An 18,871-nucleotide genomic window follows, 5' to 3' on the forward strand; every position below is an offset into this window, starting at 1 on the left:
GGCGCCACCAGTGCCTGCCTGGCGCCCTGGTGCCACAGGCCACCAGTGTTATAGTGGCTGCACCACACACACACACACACACGCCACCAATATGGCCGTCTCCCTGGATAACGTGTTGGACGCACACTGCCGTAAGAATATATGTATTACGTTTGTAATGTACCGCATGCTACCCAGTCATATTAAACATGTTATGCTCCGGTCAGTACCTGGATGGGTACCCACGTCCACCTGGGTATAAATGTCCTCCCACTGATAACCTAACCACTGTTGAGGTTATAACCTATGTTAGTCTACAAGCAACACCACACTAGTACACATAAACCCCCCATTTATACCTAATTTCCTCTGGAATACGACCCGCCAAGTCGTTTAACAACCAGGCACCCATTCACTGTTGGGTGAACAGAGGCAACAGTTAAGGGTTGGCCCCAAGTAAATCCTCCCCGGCCAGGATATGAACCCAGGCCAACGCCCTCGCGAAACGCCGGGCGAGTGTGTAACCAATTCGCCACGGGGGCGCTAATAACATATACATATCTTCACCCTCAGCGTTATGAACCCCATGGAACCGCCTACCGTAAACCCCATGGAAGCCGTAAATGCCAAAACTCTGTTATCATTTAAAGTACAACTAGAAAAGATCATTAAGGCAAATGAGAGGACCTTCGACAAGCCGATGGCTTCCTGTCCTCAACGAGGCCACTAGTGTTAGTGGCCCTCGGGTAAACCATGATGATGGTTGGGCAAGTATTTATTTAGGAAAAAAGTACATACAAAGTGAGTTACAAGCAGAATGTTGTACAATAATAGGAAGACATATTGGTAGGCTAATGTTGCTTAATGTTGCAGACTTGTGGGAGCTGGGACGGTTCAAGTACCCGTGGCCGACGCCAGACATGACCATCCACCAGGACCACCTGCCGCAGGATCTCCAGCAGGCCATGAAGGACACCCCCGTCACCGACGTTATCTTCGTCCAGTGTCTCAATGACTCCCCGGAGGAGGCCGGTGAGTCTGGCAGACACGGAGGGCACGGGGAAGACGGGGCGGGAAAGAGGGAGACAGGGAGGGCAGGAAGAAGACAAGGAGGGGAGGCCGGAAACAGGGACATATTAATTTATCATTTTCTGTTCGCAGAATGGGTGATGAGTTTGGCCAGGCAGTTCCCGTTCATCAGAGGTATAGTGGCTGGCCTTGACCCTTCTCATCCCCAGGTCAGTCAAGGGCACGGCACGGCTAGGTCAGTGTAGCTTGGTACACTGACCTGGTACACTGTTGTGTTGTCTCTGTGTTGAGTTGTCTAGGACTCTATGTAACTCATTACTAGTAACATTACAGGTGCGCCACATGCTAAGGGCATCAGGGAGTGTGTTTAGTTGGCTAAGATAAGTTTAGGGATGCGATGGGCTTTAAGAGGTCGCTCTTGGCTAAATAAGAACCTTCTCCAAAATGCAACCAACAACAGTTGCCTAACATCGTCCTGGTATCCAATTGTCTCGTCCGACCCAGGAATTATTCCTAGGCCCAAGCGTGTTCCGACTAACAAAGAGCCTCTGCTCTTGCGAGCAGTTTTCTAAGCCAATTATGTGTTAGGTTTTCTAAGGCAACCTAGAATTTTAGGTTACTTTATCATAAACCCCATATTCATACTGTGGGCAGTAGTGGACCCCATACTTATACTTTGCGCAGTAGTGGACCCCATACCTATCCTGAAGGTGGTTGTGAACCCCATGCCTATCCTGTGGGTGGTTGTGAACCCCATGCCTATCCTGTGGGTGGTAGTGGACCCCATGCCTATCCTGTGGGTGGTTGTGAGTAGTAGGGATGGCTCCACACAGGGGATTTTTTTTTTCTGGGAGAAAAATCCCCTGTGCGCCCCAAGGGTTTCAGGTAAATTTAGAATATCCCCTGTGCGCCCCAAGGGTTTCAGGTAAATTTAGAATATCCCCTGTGCGCCCCAAGGGTTTCAGGTCCAATGGGGGAAAAAGGGCCTGTGCGCCCCAAGGGTTTTCAGGCGAATTTGGGGAGTCACAGATTTAGAATTAGGGAATTCTTATAATGAAAAATAATGTCATACGAGTTTGCTAAAGTTCTTATAAGAAAAATAATTTCCGAGACTTAGAAGTTTGTTAAGGCCTTATGGGAGAAATTCAAATAACATGTGTAGCACTTTAGGGCTTCCAGGAGAACTCTACGGACATATTTTACATGTTTTCAACTTACAAAATCGTCTATGTAAGCCTTAGTTATTCATATAAATTTAGAAAAGCACCTGTGTAAGTCATTGTTTTCAGGGTTTCGTACATCACACCCCCCTCCCTCTCCCCCTTACCTCGCAATCTGTCGCATCACCTTTATTTACTTTGCGCCCAGCCAGTCAGTCGGCTCTTAATCTTATCTTATCTTATCCATAATATCTGGACCGTCCCTCCTCTCTCTCTCTCTCTCTCTCCTTTCATTCAGTTCAACTATTTTCCAACATCGTATGTTTGCTCCTTTTCATTAAGCAAGTCAGTATGTTTGCTCCTTTTCATTAAGCAAGTCAGTTTTACACAAATAAATCATGTTAGTAAGCAAGTTCTAGCTCACGTTCCCCACCTTAGTCCCCTGTCGTATAAAGAATACTATCATTCCAATCCCTCTAAAATTTTAAAATAATCATATTTCAAATGTAGTTCAATACAGTAATTAGTTACCAAGCTCCAGCTCTTGTCCTCCGCCTTAGCTCTCTCTCGTATCTTCGTTAGTATCAGTCCAATTTCCCTGAAATTTCTACCCTCTGTATTTCAGACATAGTTTAGTAAATGCAAACAATTATCAAACTCTAGCTCTTGTCCCCAGCTTAGTTCATTTGTACAAAATCATTAGTAACAGTCCAAATTTCCCTGAAATTTCTACCCTCTGTATTTCAGACATAGTTTAGTAAATGCAAACAATTATCAAACTCTAGCTCTTGTCCCCAGCTTAGTTCATTTGTACAAAATCATTAGTAACAGTCCAAATTCCCTGAAATTTCTACCCTCTGTATTTCAGACACCGTAAATAAGATCAAAACAGTTACCAAGCTCCAGCTCTTGTCCTCCGCCTTAGCTCTCTCTCGTATCTTCGTTAGTAACAGATCAATTCCCCTGAAATTTCTACCCTCTGTATTTCAGACACCGTAAATAAAATCAAAATAGTTATCGAGCTCCAGCTCTCGTCCCCGCCTTAATTCTCTTTCGTATCTTTGTAAATAACCCATCAATTTCCCTAAAATTAAAAGCAGACATACTTCAAAGTTAGTAAATAAGATCAAGTCAGTTACTGAGCTCCAGCTCTCGTCCCCGCCTTAGTTCTCTTTCATATCTTTGTAAATAAACCATCAATTTCCCTGAAATTTTTACCCTCTGTATTTCAGACATAGTAAATATGAAGTAAACAATTATAAAACTCTAGCTCTTGTCCTCTGTCCAAGCTCACTTTTGTAAAATCATTACTCTCAGTCCAAATCACCCAACTACATTTTCAGACATAGTAAATAAAAACCAGTTCAGTTATCAAGTTTCAACTCTTGTGCCCCAGCTTAGTTCATTTGTACAAGTTCTTTATTTTCCAACTAAATCACCCTGAGATTTAAGATCACCGTATTTCTAACGTAGTAAAATTAATCGGGGCATTAACCAAGCTCAATTCCCTCTGCCTTAGATCATCAGACATAAATATTTTCGATCAAGTCCGTCTCCAGCTTAACTCTTACCCTTTCCCTCCCTTACCTTCTCATCCCCAACTTATCCAAACCTTCAATAATCGTACTGTATTTGCATATTTTCTCTATATTCACTGTGTTCTTCGTATTCTCATCCGTGTTCACTCCATGTTCTTCAAAATGTTCACAGTCCCATTCAGTTCATATTTTCACAAGTATCTCCATTTTTTATGTAATCTTTCTCTTAGTCTCATTATGTTCTCTACAAATTCTAGTCATATTTTCTATGTTTTCATATGTTCTCTTTACAACTTTTATACTCAATATTCATGCTAACTTCCATATTTTGTGTTCTTTGTCAATATTCATGTTCTCAATGTTCTTAGCTTGTTCTTCACATGTTCAGTGTTCATTCTTTGTATTCCCTATGTTCCTTATCATGTTTTCATATTCTCTGTAAGTTCATATTCCCAGCATGTTCACTGTATTCATCAACTTTTCTTACATGTGTTCTTTGCCATGTTCCCCCATATGTTCTCTGGGTTTTCCCCTTACATGTTATTTAACGTTCCTTAACTAAAAAAATCTTTCGCCAATCAACTAAAACATAGTCACTTTCGTCATTTCTCAACTAAACCTATTATCCAGTCAACTAAAAATAGTCAGAAATAGCCTCGTTCAACACTGTTCTTAACTAAAACAACCTTTCTCTTAGCTAAAAATTGTCAAGGAAACTTTTTCAGCACTTTCTTAACAGGCGCTATGTTTCATCAAGAAAAATTGTCAAAGGAAACTTTCCAAAACTGTTCATAACTAGCTTTTATCCATCGTCAATCAACTAAAAATAATAACTTTCATCATTTCTTAACTAAACATATTCCCCATTCATCAGAAAATAACCGTGTTCATCATGTTTCATTGTCATTTCTTAACTAAAATTATCTGCCAATCATCAGAAAAAGTCATGTTCATCATGTTTAAGCTTTTGCTCAACTAAAAGTATTCATCGGTCAACTAAAAATAGTTACTTCATCATGTTTCCTTGTCATTTCTTAACTGAAATATCACTTCTCTCATCTGAAAATAGTCAGGATTAACCTCATTCAACACCGTTCTTAACTAAAACAGCCTTTCGCTTAGCTAAAAATTGTCAAAGGAATCTTTTCAGCACTGTTCATAACTAAAATTATCCATCAATCAACAGAAAAAGCCATGTTCATCATGTTTTGTCTTTTTGCTTAACTAAAATTATGTTTTGTCAAGTAAGAAAAAATAACCAAAGATATCTTTCATCGCTGTTCTTAACTGACATTATACTTTGGGGAGCACAAAAATAGTCTCCCTCGTCATGTTTTGTCTTTTTCCTTAACTAAAGTATTCATCAGTCAACTAAAAATAATTGCTTCATCATGTTTCCTTGTCATTTCTTAACTGAAATATCACTTCTCTCATCTGAAATAGTCAGGATTAACCTCATTCAACACCGTTCTTAACTAAAGTAACCTTTTGCTTAGCTAAAAATTGTCAAAGGAATCTTTTCAGCACTGTTCATAACTAACTTTATCCATCGTCAAGTAAGAAAATATAGTCAAAGATATCTATCATCGTCGTTCTTAACTGACATTTATACTTTGTGGAGCACTAAAATAGTCAAATGTAACTTTTTCAACACTTTCGTAACTAAAATTATATGTCGCTAAGTAAGAAAAATAGTCAAAGGTGCTCTTCTTTACACCAAAGTTACTCTTCGAGAAATCAAAGACTCTCTTCAATACATCAAGGACTTACTCAAAGACACCAAAGTTACACTCTAAGACATCCTTCGAGACATCAAAGACTTCAATGGGACTCTTCCATTCATCAAAGACATTCTCTAAGCCCTCAAAGTTATTCTCAGCACAATCAAAAGTTATTCCAAGACAACAAAAGTCATTCTCAGAGCTATCAAAATTATTCTCGGAGTCATCAAAAGGTATTCTCTAACTCACTTTTGGTCATTAAAGTTAAGTTCTATGTTATAAAAGTTTGTCTCAGAGACATCTAAAGTTAATCTTAGAGTTATCAAATGTAATCTCTAACTCTCTTTTGTTCATCAAAGTTGATCTCAGAGTTAACAAAGGTAATCTCTAACTCACTCTCGTTCATCAAAGTTATTCAAAGAGCTAACAAAAGTTATTCTCAGAGTCACCTTCGTTCTTCAGAGATACTTTCCAAAACATCTTTATTCATCAAAGTTATTCTCAGAGGCATAAAAGTCATTCTCAGAGCTATCAAACTTGTTCTCAAAGTCATCAAACTTATTCACAGAGTCATCAAAGTTAATCTAAGACATCATTTTTCATCAAAGATATTCTCTCTAAACCATCAATGTTCTTCTCTAAGACATAAAAGTTATTCTCAGACTCACCTTCGTTCGTCAGAGAAACTTTCAAAACATCTTTGTTCATCAAACTTGTTTTCAAAGTCATCAAAAGTTAATCTAAGACATCTTCTTTCATCAAAGTTATTTTCAGAGACATCTAAAGTTATTCTCAGAGCTATCAAACTTGTTCTCAGAGTCATCAAATGTTATTCTCGAAGTCATCAAAGTTATTTTCAGAGACATCTAAAGTTAATTTCTATGTTATAAAGTTATTCTCAGAGACATCTAAAGTTAATCTTGGTCATCAAAGTTGTTCTCTAAACATCAATGTTGTTCTCCAAGACATCAAAGATGTTCTCAAAATCATAAAAGTTATTCCCAGAGCTATCAAAGTTAATCTCAGAGTTATCCAAAGATATTCTCATGTCCACAAAAGTTATTCCAAGAGACGTCAAAGTTGTTTCAAAGACTTCAAAGTTAATCTCAGAGTTATCCAAAGACATTCTCAGAGACATCTAAAGTTATTCTCTAAGACATCAAAGTTGTTCTAAGAGTTATCAAAAGTTATTCTCAGTCATGATATGTTATTCTCTAACTCACTTCCATTCATCAAAGACATTCTCTAAGTCCTGAAAGTTATTCTCTAAGACAACAAAGTCTTTCTCAGAGCTACCAAAGATGTTCTCTAAATCATAAAAGTTAATCTTAACTCACCTTCGTTCATTAGAGAAACTTTCCAATCCATATTCGTTGACCAGAGTTATTCTCAGAGTCATCAAAGCGATCTCTAATTCATCTTCGTTCTCCAAAGTTGTTCTCTAAGACACCTTCATTCATCAAAGAAACTCTCCTTCTTCCATTATGTTATTCTTTAAGACATCTTCAGTCATAAAATTTTCTCTCCAAAATGTAACTAGTTCAGCTTTTCATACCAAACCTGCATTTCTGTTAAAACATATTTTCTTAGTTGCTTTACCCTAAAACTGTTCTCTGAACTACACTGTTCAAACCTACGTAACCTATCCTCTCCACCCAATGTTACTTAGTTAACGTAACGTTCCTAAACCTAGCTTTACCTATCCTAACATACCTTACCTTACCTTCCCTATCTTACCTAACTTTACCTATCCTAACATAACTTACCTTACCTTCCCTATCTTACCTAACTTTACCTATCCTAACATAACTTACCTTACCTTCTCTAACTTAACCTAACTTTACCTATCCTAACTTAACTTACCTAACTTATTCTGCTTAACATAACTTACCTTCATATCTTACCTAACTTTACCTATCCTATCCTAACCTAACTTGTCTTACATAACTTAATCTTACTTTCCCAAACTGATGTATCCCAACTTATCTAGTCCAACCAGACATGATCTAACTTAAGTATTCCTTCTTGTCTTTGTGTTTCGTCAATCATTGTCTCATATTCATTTACTCATTTCAAGGGTTAATTTCTCAAATGGTCACTTATGCATTTCAAGTGCTATTTGTTAGAGATTGGATATTTAAGCATTTCAAAGAATTATAATTTCTCAAATGGACGTTTTTGCATTTCAAGTGCTATTTGCTAGAGATTGAATATTTAAGCATTTCAAAGAATTTTTGTTATATATGGGCATTTACTCTTTTCAAGGGATAATTTCTCAAATGGACGTTTTTGCATTTCAAGTGTTATTTGTTTAAGATTGGGTATTTAACCATTTCAAAGGATTTTGTTATATATGGGAACTTACTCGTTTCAAGGGTCAATTTCTCAAATGGTCATTTTTGCAGATCAAGGGTTATTTGTTAAAGTTCATCAAGTTGCCCATAAGTTGTATTTATTATGTTTGATATCATATGTTCTTATTCCCCAACCCCTTAACCTAACCTCTTGTAATCTTAGTGTATTTAGTAGGTTCTATCTTATGTTCTTATTCCCCAACCCTTTAACCTAACCTTTCAGATGTAGTTTGTTGAATATATTATCCTTTTCCTAACCTTTCAGATGTAGTTTTGTTTCTCCTTTTTGTATATTTTACCCAAACCCACCATCCCACTTAACCATCTTTCCTTCTTTACTTTGTTTTCACATATAAGTTCATTCTTTATCATAGTAATAATAAAATTACAATAGTAAAGAATCAGATCTACTAAGACTTGAAATTGAGAAACAAGAGCTCAAGGGATTGAGAGCATGAAAGAAGAGCAAGGAGTAAGAGAGAGGGGGCGGAAGAAAATGGGACCAAAGAAGAGAGAATGAGAGAGAGTGTGGGCATGGGAGCACTACGACTTGAATTGAGAAAAAGAAAAACTAAGTGAATGAGAATGAGGGTGTGAGAATGGGAGCAATAAGACTTGAATTGAGAAAAAGAAAAACTAAGTGAATGAGAATGAGGGTGTGAGAATGGGAGCAATAAGACTTGAATTTGAGAAACAAGAGAGCATTTGAGCAAATGAGGGAGAGAGAGGGGAGGAAGAGAGAGAATAAGGGAGAGAGATAGAAAAGGAGGGTTAGAAGGAGTAGGAGAATCAAAGTAAAGAAGGAAAGATGGTTTGGGTAAAAATATACAAAAGGAGAAACAAAGCTACATCTGAAAGGTTAGGAAAAGGATAATATATTCAACAAACTACATCTGAAAGGTTAGGTTAAAGGGTTGGGGAATAAGAACATAAGATAGAACCTACTAAATACACTAAGATTACAAGAGGTTAGGTTAAGGGGTTGGGGAATAAGAACATATGATATCAAACATAATAAATACAACTTATGGGCAACTTGATGAACTTTAACAAATAACCCTTGATCTGCAAAAATGACCATTTGAGAAATTGACCCTTGAAACGAGTAAGTTCCCATATATAACAAAATCCTTTGAAATGGTTAAATACCCAATCTTAAACAAATAACACTTGAAATGCAAAAACGTCCATTTGAGAAATTATCCCTTGAAAAGAGTAAATGCCCATATATAACAAAAATTCTTTGAAATGCTTAAATATTCAATCTCTAGCAAATAGCACTTGAAATGCAAAAACGTCCATTTGAGAAATTATAATTCTTTGAAATGCTTAAATATCCAATCTCTAACAAATAGCACTTGAAATGCATAAGTGACCATTTGAGAAATTAACCCTTGAAATGAGTAAATGAATATGAGACAATGATTGACGAAACACAAAGACAAGAAGGAATACTTAAGTTAGATCATGTCTGGTTGGACTAGATAAGTTGGGATACATCAGTTTGGGAAAGTAAGATTAAGTTATGTAAGACAAGTTAGGTTAGGATAGGATAGGTAAAGTTAGGTAAGATATGAAGGTAAGTTATGTTAAGCAGAATAAGTTAGGTAAGTTAAGTTAGGATAGGTAAAGTTAGGTTAAGTTAGAGAAGGTAAGGTAAGTTATGTTAGGATAGGTAAAGTTAGGTAAGATAGGGAAGGTAAGGTAAGTTATGTTAGGATAGGTAAAGTTAGGTAAGATAGGGAAGGTAAGGTAAGGTATGTTAGGATAGGTAAAGCTAGGTTTAGGAACGTTACGTTAACTAAGTAACATTGGGTGGAGAGGATAGGTTACGTAGGTTTGAACAGTGTAGTTCAGAGAACAGTTTTAGGGTAAAGCAACTAAGAAAATATGTTTTAACAGAAATGCAGGTTTGGTATGAAAAGCTGAACTAGTTACATTTTGGAGAGAAAATTTTATGACTGAAGATGTCTTAAAGAATAACATAATGGAAGAAGGAGAGTTTCTTTGATGAATGAAGGTGTCTTAGAGAACAACTTTGGAGAACGAAGATGAATTAGAGATCGCTTTGATGACTCTGAGAATAACTCTGGTCAACGAATATGGATTGGAAAGTTTCTCTAATGAACGAAGGTGAGTTAAGATTAACTTTTATGATTTAGAGAACATCTTTGGTAGCTCTGAGAAAGACTTTGTTGTCTTAGAGAATAACTTTCAGGACTTAGAGAATGTCTTTGATGAATGGAAGTGAGTTAGAGAATAACATATCATGACTGAGAATAACTTTTGATAACTCTTAGAACAACTTTGATGTCTTAGAGAATAACTTTAGATGTCTCTGAGAATGTCTTTGGATAACTCTGAGATTAACTTTGAAGTCTTTGAAACAACTTTGACGTCTCTTGGAATAACTTTTGTGGACATGAGAATATCTTTGGATAACTCTGAGATTAACTTTGATAGCTCTGGGAATAACTTTTATGATTTTGAGAACATCTTTGATGTCTTGGAGAACAACATTGATGTTTAGAGAACAACTTTGATGACCAAGATTAACTTTAGATGTCTCTGAGAATAACTTTATAACATAGAAATTAACTTTAGATGTCTCTGAAAATAACTTTGATGACTTCGAGAATAACATTTGATGACTCTGAGAACAAGTTTGATAGCTCTGAGAATAACTTTAGATGTCTCTGAAAATAACTTTGATGAAAGAAGATGTCTTAGATTAACTTTTGATGACTTTGAAAACAAGTTTGATGAACAAAGATGTTTTGAAAGTTTCTCTGACGAACGAAGGTGAGTCTGAGAATAACTTTTATGTCTTAGAGAAGAACATTGATGGTTTAGAGAGAATATCTTTGATGAAAAATGATGTCTTAGATTAACTTTGATGACTCTGTGAATAAGTTTGATGACTTTGAGAACAAGTTTGATAGCTCTGAGAATGACTTTTATGCCTCTGAGAATAACTTTGATGAATAAAGATGTTTTGGAAAGTATCTCTGAAGAACGAAGGTGACTCTGAGAATAACTTTTGTTAGCTCTTTGAATAACTTTGATGAACGAGAGTGAGTTAGAGATTACCTTTGTTAACTCTGAGATCAACTTTGATGAACAAAAGAGAGTTAGAGATTACATTTGATAACTCTAAGATTAACTTTAGATGTCTCTGAGACAAACTTTTATAACATAGAACTTAACTTTAATGACCAAAAGTGAGTTAGAGAATACCTTTTGATGACTCCGAGAATAATTTTGATAGCTCTGAGAATGACTTTTGTTGTCTTGGAATAACTTTTGATTGTGCTGAGAATAACTTTGAGGGCTTAGAGAATGTCTTTGATGAATGGAAGAGTCCCATTGAAGTCTTTGATGTCTCGAAGGATGTCTTAGAGTGTAACTTTGGTGTCTTTGAGTAAGTCCTTGATGTATTGAAGAGAGTCTTTGATTTCTCGAAGAGTAACTTTGGTGTAAAGAAGAGCACCTTTGACTATTTTTCTTACTTAGCGACATATAATTTTAGTTACGAAAGTGTTGAAAAAGTTACATTTGACTATTTTAGTGCTCCACAAAGTATAAATGTCAGTTAAGAACGACGATGATAGATATCTTTGACTATATTTTCTTACTTGACGATGGATAAAGTTAGTTATGAACAGTGCTGAAAAGATTCCTTTGACAATTTTTAGCTAAGCAAAAGGTTACTTTAGTTAAGAACGGTGTTGAATGAGGTTAATCCTGACTATTTCAGATGAGAGAAGTGATATTTCAGTTAAGAAATGACAAGGAAACATGATGAAGCAATTATTTTTAGTTGACTGATGAATACTTTAGTTAAGGAAAAAGACAAAACATGACGAGGGAGACTATTTTTGTGCTCCCCAAAGTATAATGTCAGTTAAGAACAGCGATGAAAGATATCTTTGGTTATTTTTTCTTACTTGACAAAACATAATTTTAGTTAAGCAAAAAGACAAAACATGATGAACATGGCTTTTTCTGTTGATTGATGGATAATTTTAGTTATGAACAGTGCTGAAAAGATTCCTTTGACAATTTTTAGCTAAGCGAAAGGCTGTTTTAGTTAAGAACGGTGTTGAATGAGGTTAATCCTGACTATTTTCAGATGAGAGAAGTGATATTTCAGTTAAGAAATGACAAGGAAACATGATGAAGTAACTATTTTTAGTTGACCGATGAATACTTTTAGTTGAGCAAAAGCTTAAACATGATGAACATGACTTTTTCTGATGATTGGCAGATAATTTTAGTTAAGAAATGACAATGAAACATGATGAACACGGTTATTTTCTGATGAATGGGGAATATGTTTAGTTAAGAAATGATGAAAGTTATTATTTTTAGTTGATTGACGATGGATAAAAGCTAGTTATGAACAGTTTTGGAAAGTTTCCTTTGACAATTTTTCTTGATGAAACATAGCGCCTGTTAAGAAAGTGCTGAAAAAGTTTCCTTGACAATTTTTAGCTAAGAGAAAGGTTGTTTTAGTTAAGAACAGTGTTGAACGAGGCTATTTCTGACTATTTTTAGTTGACTGGATAATAGGTTTAGTTGAGAAATGACGAAAGTGACTATGTTTTAGTTGATTGGCGAAAGATTTTTTTAGTTAAGGAACGTTAAATAACATGTAAGGGGAAAACCCAGAGAACATATGGGGGAACATGGCAAAGAACACATGTAAGAAAAGTTGATGAATACAGTGAACATGCTGGGAATATGAACTTACAGAGAATATGAAAACATGATAAGGAACATAGGGAATACAAAGAATGAACACTGAACATGTGAAGAACAAGCTAAGAACATTGAGAACATGAATATTGACAAAGAACACAAAATATGGAAGTTAGCATGAATATTGAGTATAAAAGTTGTAAAGAGAACATATGAAAACATAGAAAATATGACTAGAATTTGTAGAGAACATAATGAGACTAAGAGAAAGATTACATAAAAAATGGAGATACTTGTGAAAATATGAACTGAATGGGACTGTGAACATTTTGAAGAACATGGAGTGAACACGGATGAGAATACGAAGAACACAGTGAATATAGAGAAAATATGCAAATACAGTACGATTATTGAAGGTTTGGATAAGTTGGGGATGAGAAGGTAAGGGAGGGAAAGGGTAAGAGTTAAGCTGGAGACGGACTTGATCGAAAATATTTATGTCTGATGATCTAAGGCAGAGGGAATTGAGCTTGGTTAATGCCCCGATTAATTTTACTACGTTAGAAATACGGTGATCTTAAATCTCAGGGTGATTTAGTTGGAAAATAAAGAACTTGTACAAATGAACTAAGCTGGGGCACAAGAGTTGAAACTTGATAACTGAACTGGTTTTTATTTACTATGTCTGAAAATGTAGTTGGGTGATTTGGACTGAGAGTAATGATTTTACAAAAGTGAGCTTGGACAGAGGACAAGAGCTAGAGTTTTATAATTGTTTACTTCATATTTACTATGTCTGAAATACAGAGGGTAAAAATTTCAGGGAAATTGATGGTTTATTTACAAAGATATGAAAGAGAACTAAGGCGGGGACGAGAGCTGGAGCTCAGTAACTGACTTGATCTTATTTACTAACTTTGAAGTATGTCTGCTTTTAATTTTAGGGAAATTGATGGGTTATTTACAAAGATACGAAAGAGAATTAAGGCGGGGACGAGAGCTGGAGCTCGATAACTATTTTGATTTTATTTACGGTGTCTGAAATACAGAGGGTAGAAATTTCAGGGGAATTGATCTGTTACTAACGAAGATACGAGAGAGAGCTAAGGCGGAGGACAAGAGCTGGAGCTTGGTAACTGTTTTGATCTTATTTACGGTGTCTGAAATACAGAGGGTAGAAATTTCAGGGAATTTGGACTGTTACTAATGATTTTGTACAAATGAACTAAGCTGGGGACAAGAGCTAGAGTTTGATAATTGTTTGCATTTACTAAACTATGTCTGAAATACAGAGGGTAGAAATTTCAGGGAAATTTGGACTGTTACTAATGATTTTGTACAAATGAACTAAGCTGGGGACAAGAGCTAGAGTTTGATAATTGTTTGCATTTACTAAACTATGTCTGAAATACAGAGGGTAGAAATTTCAGGGAAATTGGACTGATACTAACGAAGATACGAGAGAGAGCTAAGGCGGAGGACAAGAGCTGGAGCTTGGTAACTAATTACTGTATTGAACTACATTTGAAATATGATTATTTTAAAATTTTAGAGGGATTGGAATGATAGTATTCTTTATACGACAGGGGACTAAGGTGGGGAACGTGAGCTAGAACTTGCTTACTAACATGATTTATTTGTGTAAAACTGACTTGCTTAATGAAAAGGAGCAAACATACTGACTTGCTTAATGAAAAGGAGCAAACATACGATGTTGGAAAATAGTTGAACTGAATGAAAGGAGAGAGAGAGAGAGAGAGAGGAGGGACGGTCCAGATATTATGGATAAGATAAGATAAGATTAAGAGCCGACTGACTGGCTGGGCGCAAAGTAAATAAAGGTGATGCGACAGATTGCGAGGTAAGGGGGAGAGGGAGGGGGGTGTGATGTACGAAACCCTGAAAACAATGACTTACACAGGTGCTTTTCTAAATTTATATGAATAACTAAGGCTTACATAGACGATTTTGTAAGTTGAAAACATGTAAAATATGTCCGTAGAGTTCTCCTGGAAGCCCTAAAGTGCTACACATGTTATTTGAATTTCTCCCATAAGGCCTTAACAAACTTCTAAGTCTCGGAAATTATTTTTCTTATAAGAACTTTAGCAAACTCGTATGACATTATTTTTCATTATAAGAATTCCCTAATTCTAAATCTGTGACTCCCCAAATTCGCCTGAAAACCCTTGGGGCGCACAGGCCCTTTTTCCCCCATTGGACCTGAAACCCTTGGGGCGCACAGGGGATATTCTAAATTTACCTGAAACCCTTGGGGCGCACAGGGGATATTCTAAATTTACCTGAAACCCTTGGGGCGCACAGGGGATTTTTCTCCCAGAAAAAAAAAATCCCCTGTGTGGAGCCATCCCTACTACTGTTGTGAACCCCATGCCTATCCTGTGGGTGGTAGTGGACCCCATGCCTATCCTGTGGGTGGTTGTGAACCCCATGCCTATCCTGTGGGTGGTAGTGGACCCCATTCCCAATGCTGTGGGCGCTACTGGGAAGGGTTACAGAGGTAGATAATGGATTCAAGAATTGAACCCCAAAATTAATTTTGCTAATTAGGTTGCAGTCTTGATATACATGTCAAATAGTTCGTTAAGATATACATTAACGGGTTATTCCCAGTCGTTATCAATGTAAGACATCCGTGACCCCCAAGAGGCTCTAACACAACGAGTGCGAGATGTAGTTAGTATAATTACCTTATTCAGGACCCCCACACCCGTCTGGTAGGTGAGTGACAGAACGACTTCAACGTCATATAATGGGTCCAAGAACTCGACCACAACAATCTCTGAACCAAACACCAGACGCGCGTTGCTCAACTGGACAGGTGTGTGATCACGCATCACACACCTGTCCAGTTGTAGCGGCGGAAAGTATATTATTACCTTGCCATAAACATTAGCAAAGTCCATGTAAACTACATCTGCTGGAAGTCCTTTGGCTGATAGTTTACATTTGGTCAGATCCACTTCGTATGTTAAATCAAGGATCTGCCCGAAACGCTATGCGTGCTAATGGCTTTACAAGAATGTATAACTTCAAGTTTCTGTACTCTAATAAACCCAATGTACCTTCATCAGAGGCCCGAGACTGTTCAACACGCTTCCACTACACATAAGGGGCATAATTGGTCGACCCCTCAGTGTTCAAGAGTGAACTTCATAAACAATAACAAAGAATACCTGATCAACCAGGCTGTGGTTCATTCGTTAGGTTGCGAGAGAGAGAGAATTACCAGGGAAAACGCCATGCCATTGTGACTATATACGTCAGGCTGCGAGCAGCTGCGTCCAACAGCCTGACTTACCAGACCACCAATCAGGAAGCCTGGTCAGAGACCGGGCCGCGAGGACGTTGATCCTCGGAATCACCACAAGGTAACTACTAATTTGAGTTTCGGCGTATCTCAAGTCTATTAAATGTTATAGCAGTTCTTGGTATATTACTGTCCTCAGGCTGCTGAAGACCATTCAAGGTGGTAATCAACTCCCTCTTTAAGAATCTAAAACAACAACAACAGCGCCTGTGTCTCGTTTGCCCATCCAACGAGACACAGGCGCTGTTGTTGTCCAACCACGTGGGTTGGATGGTAGAGCGACGGTCTCGCTTCATGCAGGTCGGTATTCAATCCCCGACCGTCCAAGTGGTTGGACACCATTCCTTTCCTGCCCCGTCTCATCCCAAATCCTTATCCTGATCTCTTCCCAGTGCTATATAGTTGTCATGGCTTGGCGCTTTCCCGAGAATTCCCTTCCCTTCCCTCTGTAAGAACTTATACTTTGAGTAACTCATCAATTCTATTATGCATTCGGAGGCCAATATGTTTGTTACATCGTGTCTTCAAAAAGTAGCCAAGTGATGTGTAGAGGTGCTCAAAGCTGTCCACCTTACAACAGTAACTTGAGACATGTGTGTTGGGACAGTTTGAGAGCCGGCTGGTGCTGCTGAAGGAGGCTGTGCCGCTCCTGGTCGGCCTCCGACACATTCCCAACTTCCAGGATCACCCCGACTACCTACTGAGGGAGGACCTGGCCGCCGGGATCATCGCTTTGCAAAAACACAACCTCACCTTCGACCTCCTCCTTAGGTAGGTCTATCTGCCCCGATGGCTCTAACATGGATAGGGAAAAAGAGAGAGAGAGAGAGAGAGAGAGAGAGAGAGAGAGAGAGAGAGAGAGAGAGAGAGAGAGAGAGAGAGAGAGAGAGAGAGAGAGAGAGAGAGAGAGACAGAGAGACAGAGAGAGAGAGAGACGTGCAGGAGTACTAAATCTGTGCAGCTGAATAGAAAACCGAAGCCTCATTCGCCTAGCAGTAAAGTTGGACATGTACAAGTGCTATGTGCTATATGGTGCAATGGCACCATATAGATATTTGTGTGTATGTATGGTGAAGGATTGACGTTGGAAGCTTACACAGTAAATCTAACTCGTGGCGACATATTCCAGGCCTCAGCAGCTGGAGGCAGCTGGTGTCCTGGCCGGGCGGGTGTCCCAAGTGGGAGCCAAGCTGGTGGTTGATCACCTGGCCAAGCCTGACATCGCTGCCAGCAAGATGGACCCCTGGCGCCAACACATGTCAAGCCTCGCCCGACATCCCAACGTCTTTTGCAAGTTGTGAGTTGTGTCTAGTACTGTGATAGAGTAAACATATGTACAAACACGTCTCCCCCCCTAAACACCAACACACACACACAAACACATTACAACTAGGTGAGTACACACACAAGTACTTTCAAAATACTTGAAAGAATAATCAGGTTAAGACTAGTTACACACCTAGAGAATACTAGGTTTGTAAACAAACACCAACATGGGTTCAGGGAAGGGAAATCATGCCTAACAATTGGAAGTCTATGATAAAGTAACAAGAATAAGGCAGGACAGGTAAAGATGGGCATATTTCTGGACTGCCAAAAAGCCTTTGATACAGTACCGCACAGGAGACTGGTATTCAAACTTGAGAGGCAGGCGGGAGTAAGCAGAAAAAAGCCTTAGCTTTAGTAAGGAATGACTTAACAGGCAGGAGTCAGAGAGTAACCGATGTCTCTCCCTGGCGGCAGGTCCGGCCTGGTAACTGAGGCTCACCTCGAGAAGTGGCAGGTCGACGACTTCCGCCCTTATGTCGAGGTAAGTGGTGGCGAGTAGTGGGTGGTCTCCACTAATAGTGATGGTCTCGCCTCTTGCAGGCGAGACCATCACCCTAAGAGATAATGATACCCTAAGTGGTTGGGTACCATTCCTTTCCTCCATCCTATTCTAAATTATTGTCCTCTAAGTGCTATATAGTTGTAATGACCTAGTACTTCAACTAGATAAGTGCCTTACTTTACCTTTTAGTATTCATTTAAGTTAAGAACATCAATTCTAATCCTATGGAACCATAGTTTTAGTTAAATAAAAAAAAGATAAGATTGATTGATTGACTCAGATGAATAGCAGACTCAGACGTGATGGTAGCATGACTTACACGGTTTATGGACAGTTTTCTATGGCAAGATGTGTGTGTGTGTGTGTGATGTTGCCCCTTGGTGCCTTCCTCAGCACGTGTTGTCGGTGTTCGGGGCGGAGCGGGTCATGTTCGGCTCGGACTGGCCGGTGTGTCGTCTAGCCGCCAACACAGACTACGACCGGGTCTTCTCCACCTTCAGGCAGCTCCTCCACCACCTCCCTCATCACCAACAAGAGATGATCTTCTCCACCAACGCCAGAACCTTCTATAACATATAAACCCGTCCTTACAGATCGCTAGGACAACCTGTCTTAGAAAGAACGTCGTATTTCGATCGCATGCGTTACCTTTGGCCAAAAATTGTCGTACTAGAAAATGGAAGCGGCTGGCGAAAGTGACGCACTGTCCCGTTTTCTGTTAGGTTATGAGAGAACACTTTAAATTTATATTTTTCTTGACTTTGGGAAACCTTAAGAGGACGGGCTAAGGTTTTAGCCTCTTCATTACTTCAAGAACATTTGTACTTGTACACAAAACTGCAAGACCTTACAGTCATCAATGTGGACATTAAGTTCAAATTATTATCATGTTAATAATACGGGACTCATCTACATAATTCACAGTGGACGGAGAATCCTTAAGGTGTACTGGCCTCACCTCAACATTCACACAGTGGGAGCTACTGTCCAAGATATCGACGTCTTTCCTTATATCTCTGACATCTCCTCAACAGCAATGTATCTTTAAGTCTTAGACTGTCAAATTTAAATAATTTAGAGCTAGATTTAATACATATATTGAGAGAAAGTTTATTGTGGATTAAAAACAGTTGAAATCGACACATCGCATCAATTATAATTATTACCTTGTATACAAATTGCAATATTAAATTTTCTTTCCATTACCAATTTTGCAATACAATACAG

The 18,871-nt window shown here is 38.2% G+C and overlaps 1 protein-coding gene across 1 annotated transcript; it reads left to right on the forward strand.

Annotated features, from left to right (window-relative positions):
• Window positions 1-18,784, forward strand: LOC123756113 (L-fucono-1,5-lactonase). The gene is made up of 7 exons (XM_045739122.2): window positions 1-131; window positions 853-1,011; window positions 1,141-1,217; window positions 16,421-16,584; window positions 16,943-17,110; window positions 17,557-17,623; window positions 18,038-18,784. The coding sequence occupies exons 1-7, from the start codon at window positions 92-94 to the stop codon at window positions 18,221-18,223; spliced, it is 861 nt and encodes a 286-aa protein (XP_045595078.2). The 5' UTR covers window positions 1-91; the 3' UTR covers window positions 18,224-18,784.
• The last annotated feature ends 87 nt before the right edge of the window (window positions 18,785-18,871 follow it).

The sequence above is a fragment of the Procambarus clarkii genome, chromosome 36 (assembly GCF_040958095.1).
Source record: "Procambarus clarkii isolate CNS0578487 chromosome 36, FALCON_Pclarkii_2.0, whole genome shotgun sequence".
Classification (NCBI taxonomy): Eukaryota; Metazoa; Arthropoda; class Malacostraca; order Decapoda; family Cambaridae; genus Procambarus; species Procambarus clarkii.

Excerpts from the sequence above, each read along its gene's own strand:
- LOC123756113 (XM_045739122.2), top strand. The coding sequence starts at position 92 with ATGGCCGTCTCCCTGGATAACGTGTTGGACGCACACTGCC. Across the intron at positions 132-852 it reads CGTGTTGGACGCACACTGCC|ACTTGTGGGAGCTGGGACGG; the intron begins GTAAGAATATAT and ends TTAATGTTGCAG. Across the intron at positions 17,111-17,556 it reads CCCAACGTCTTTTGCAAGTT|GTCCGGCCTGGTAACTGAGG; the intron begins GTGAGTTGTGTC and ends CCCTGGCGGCAG.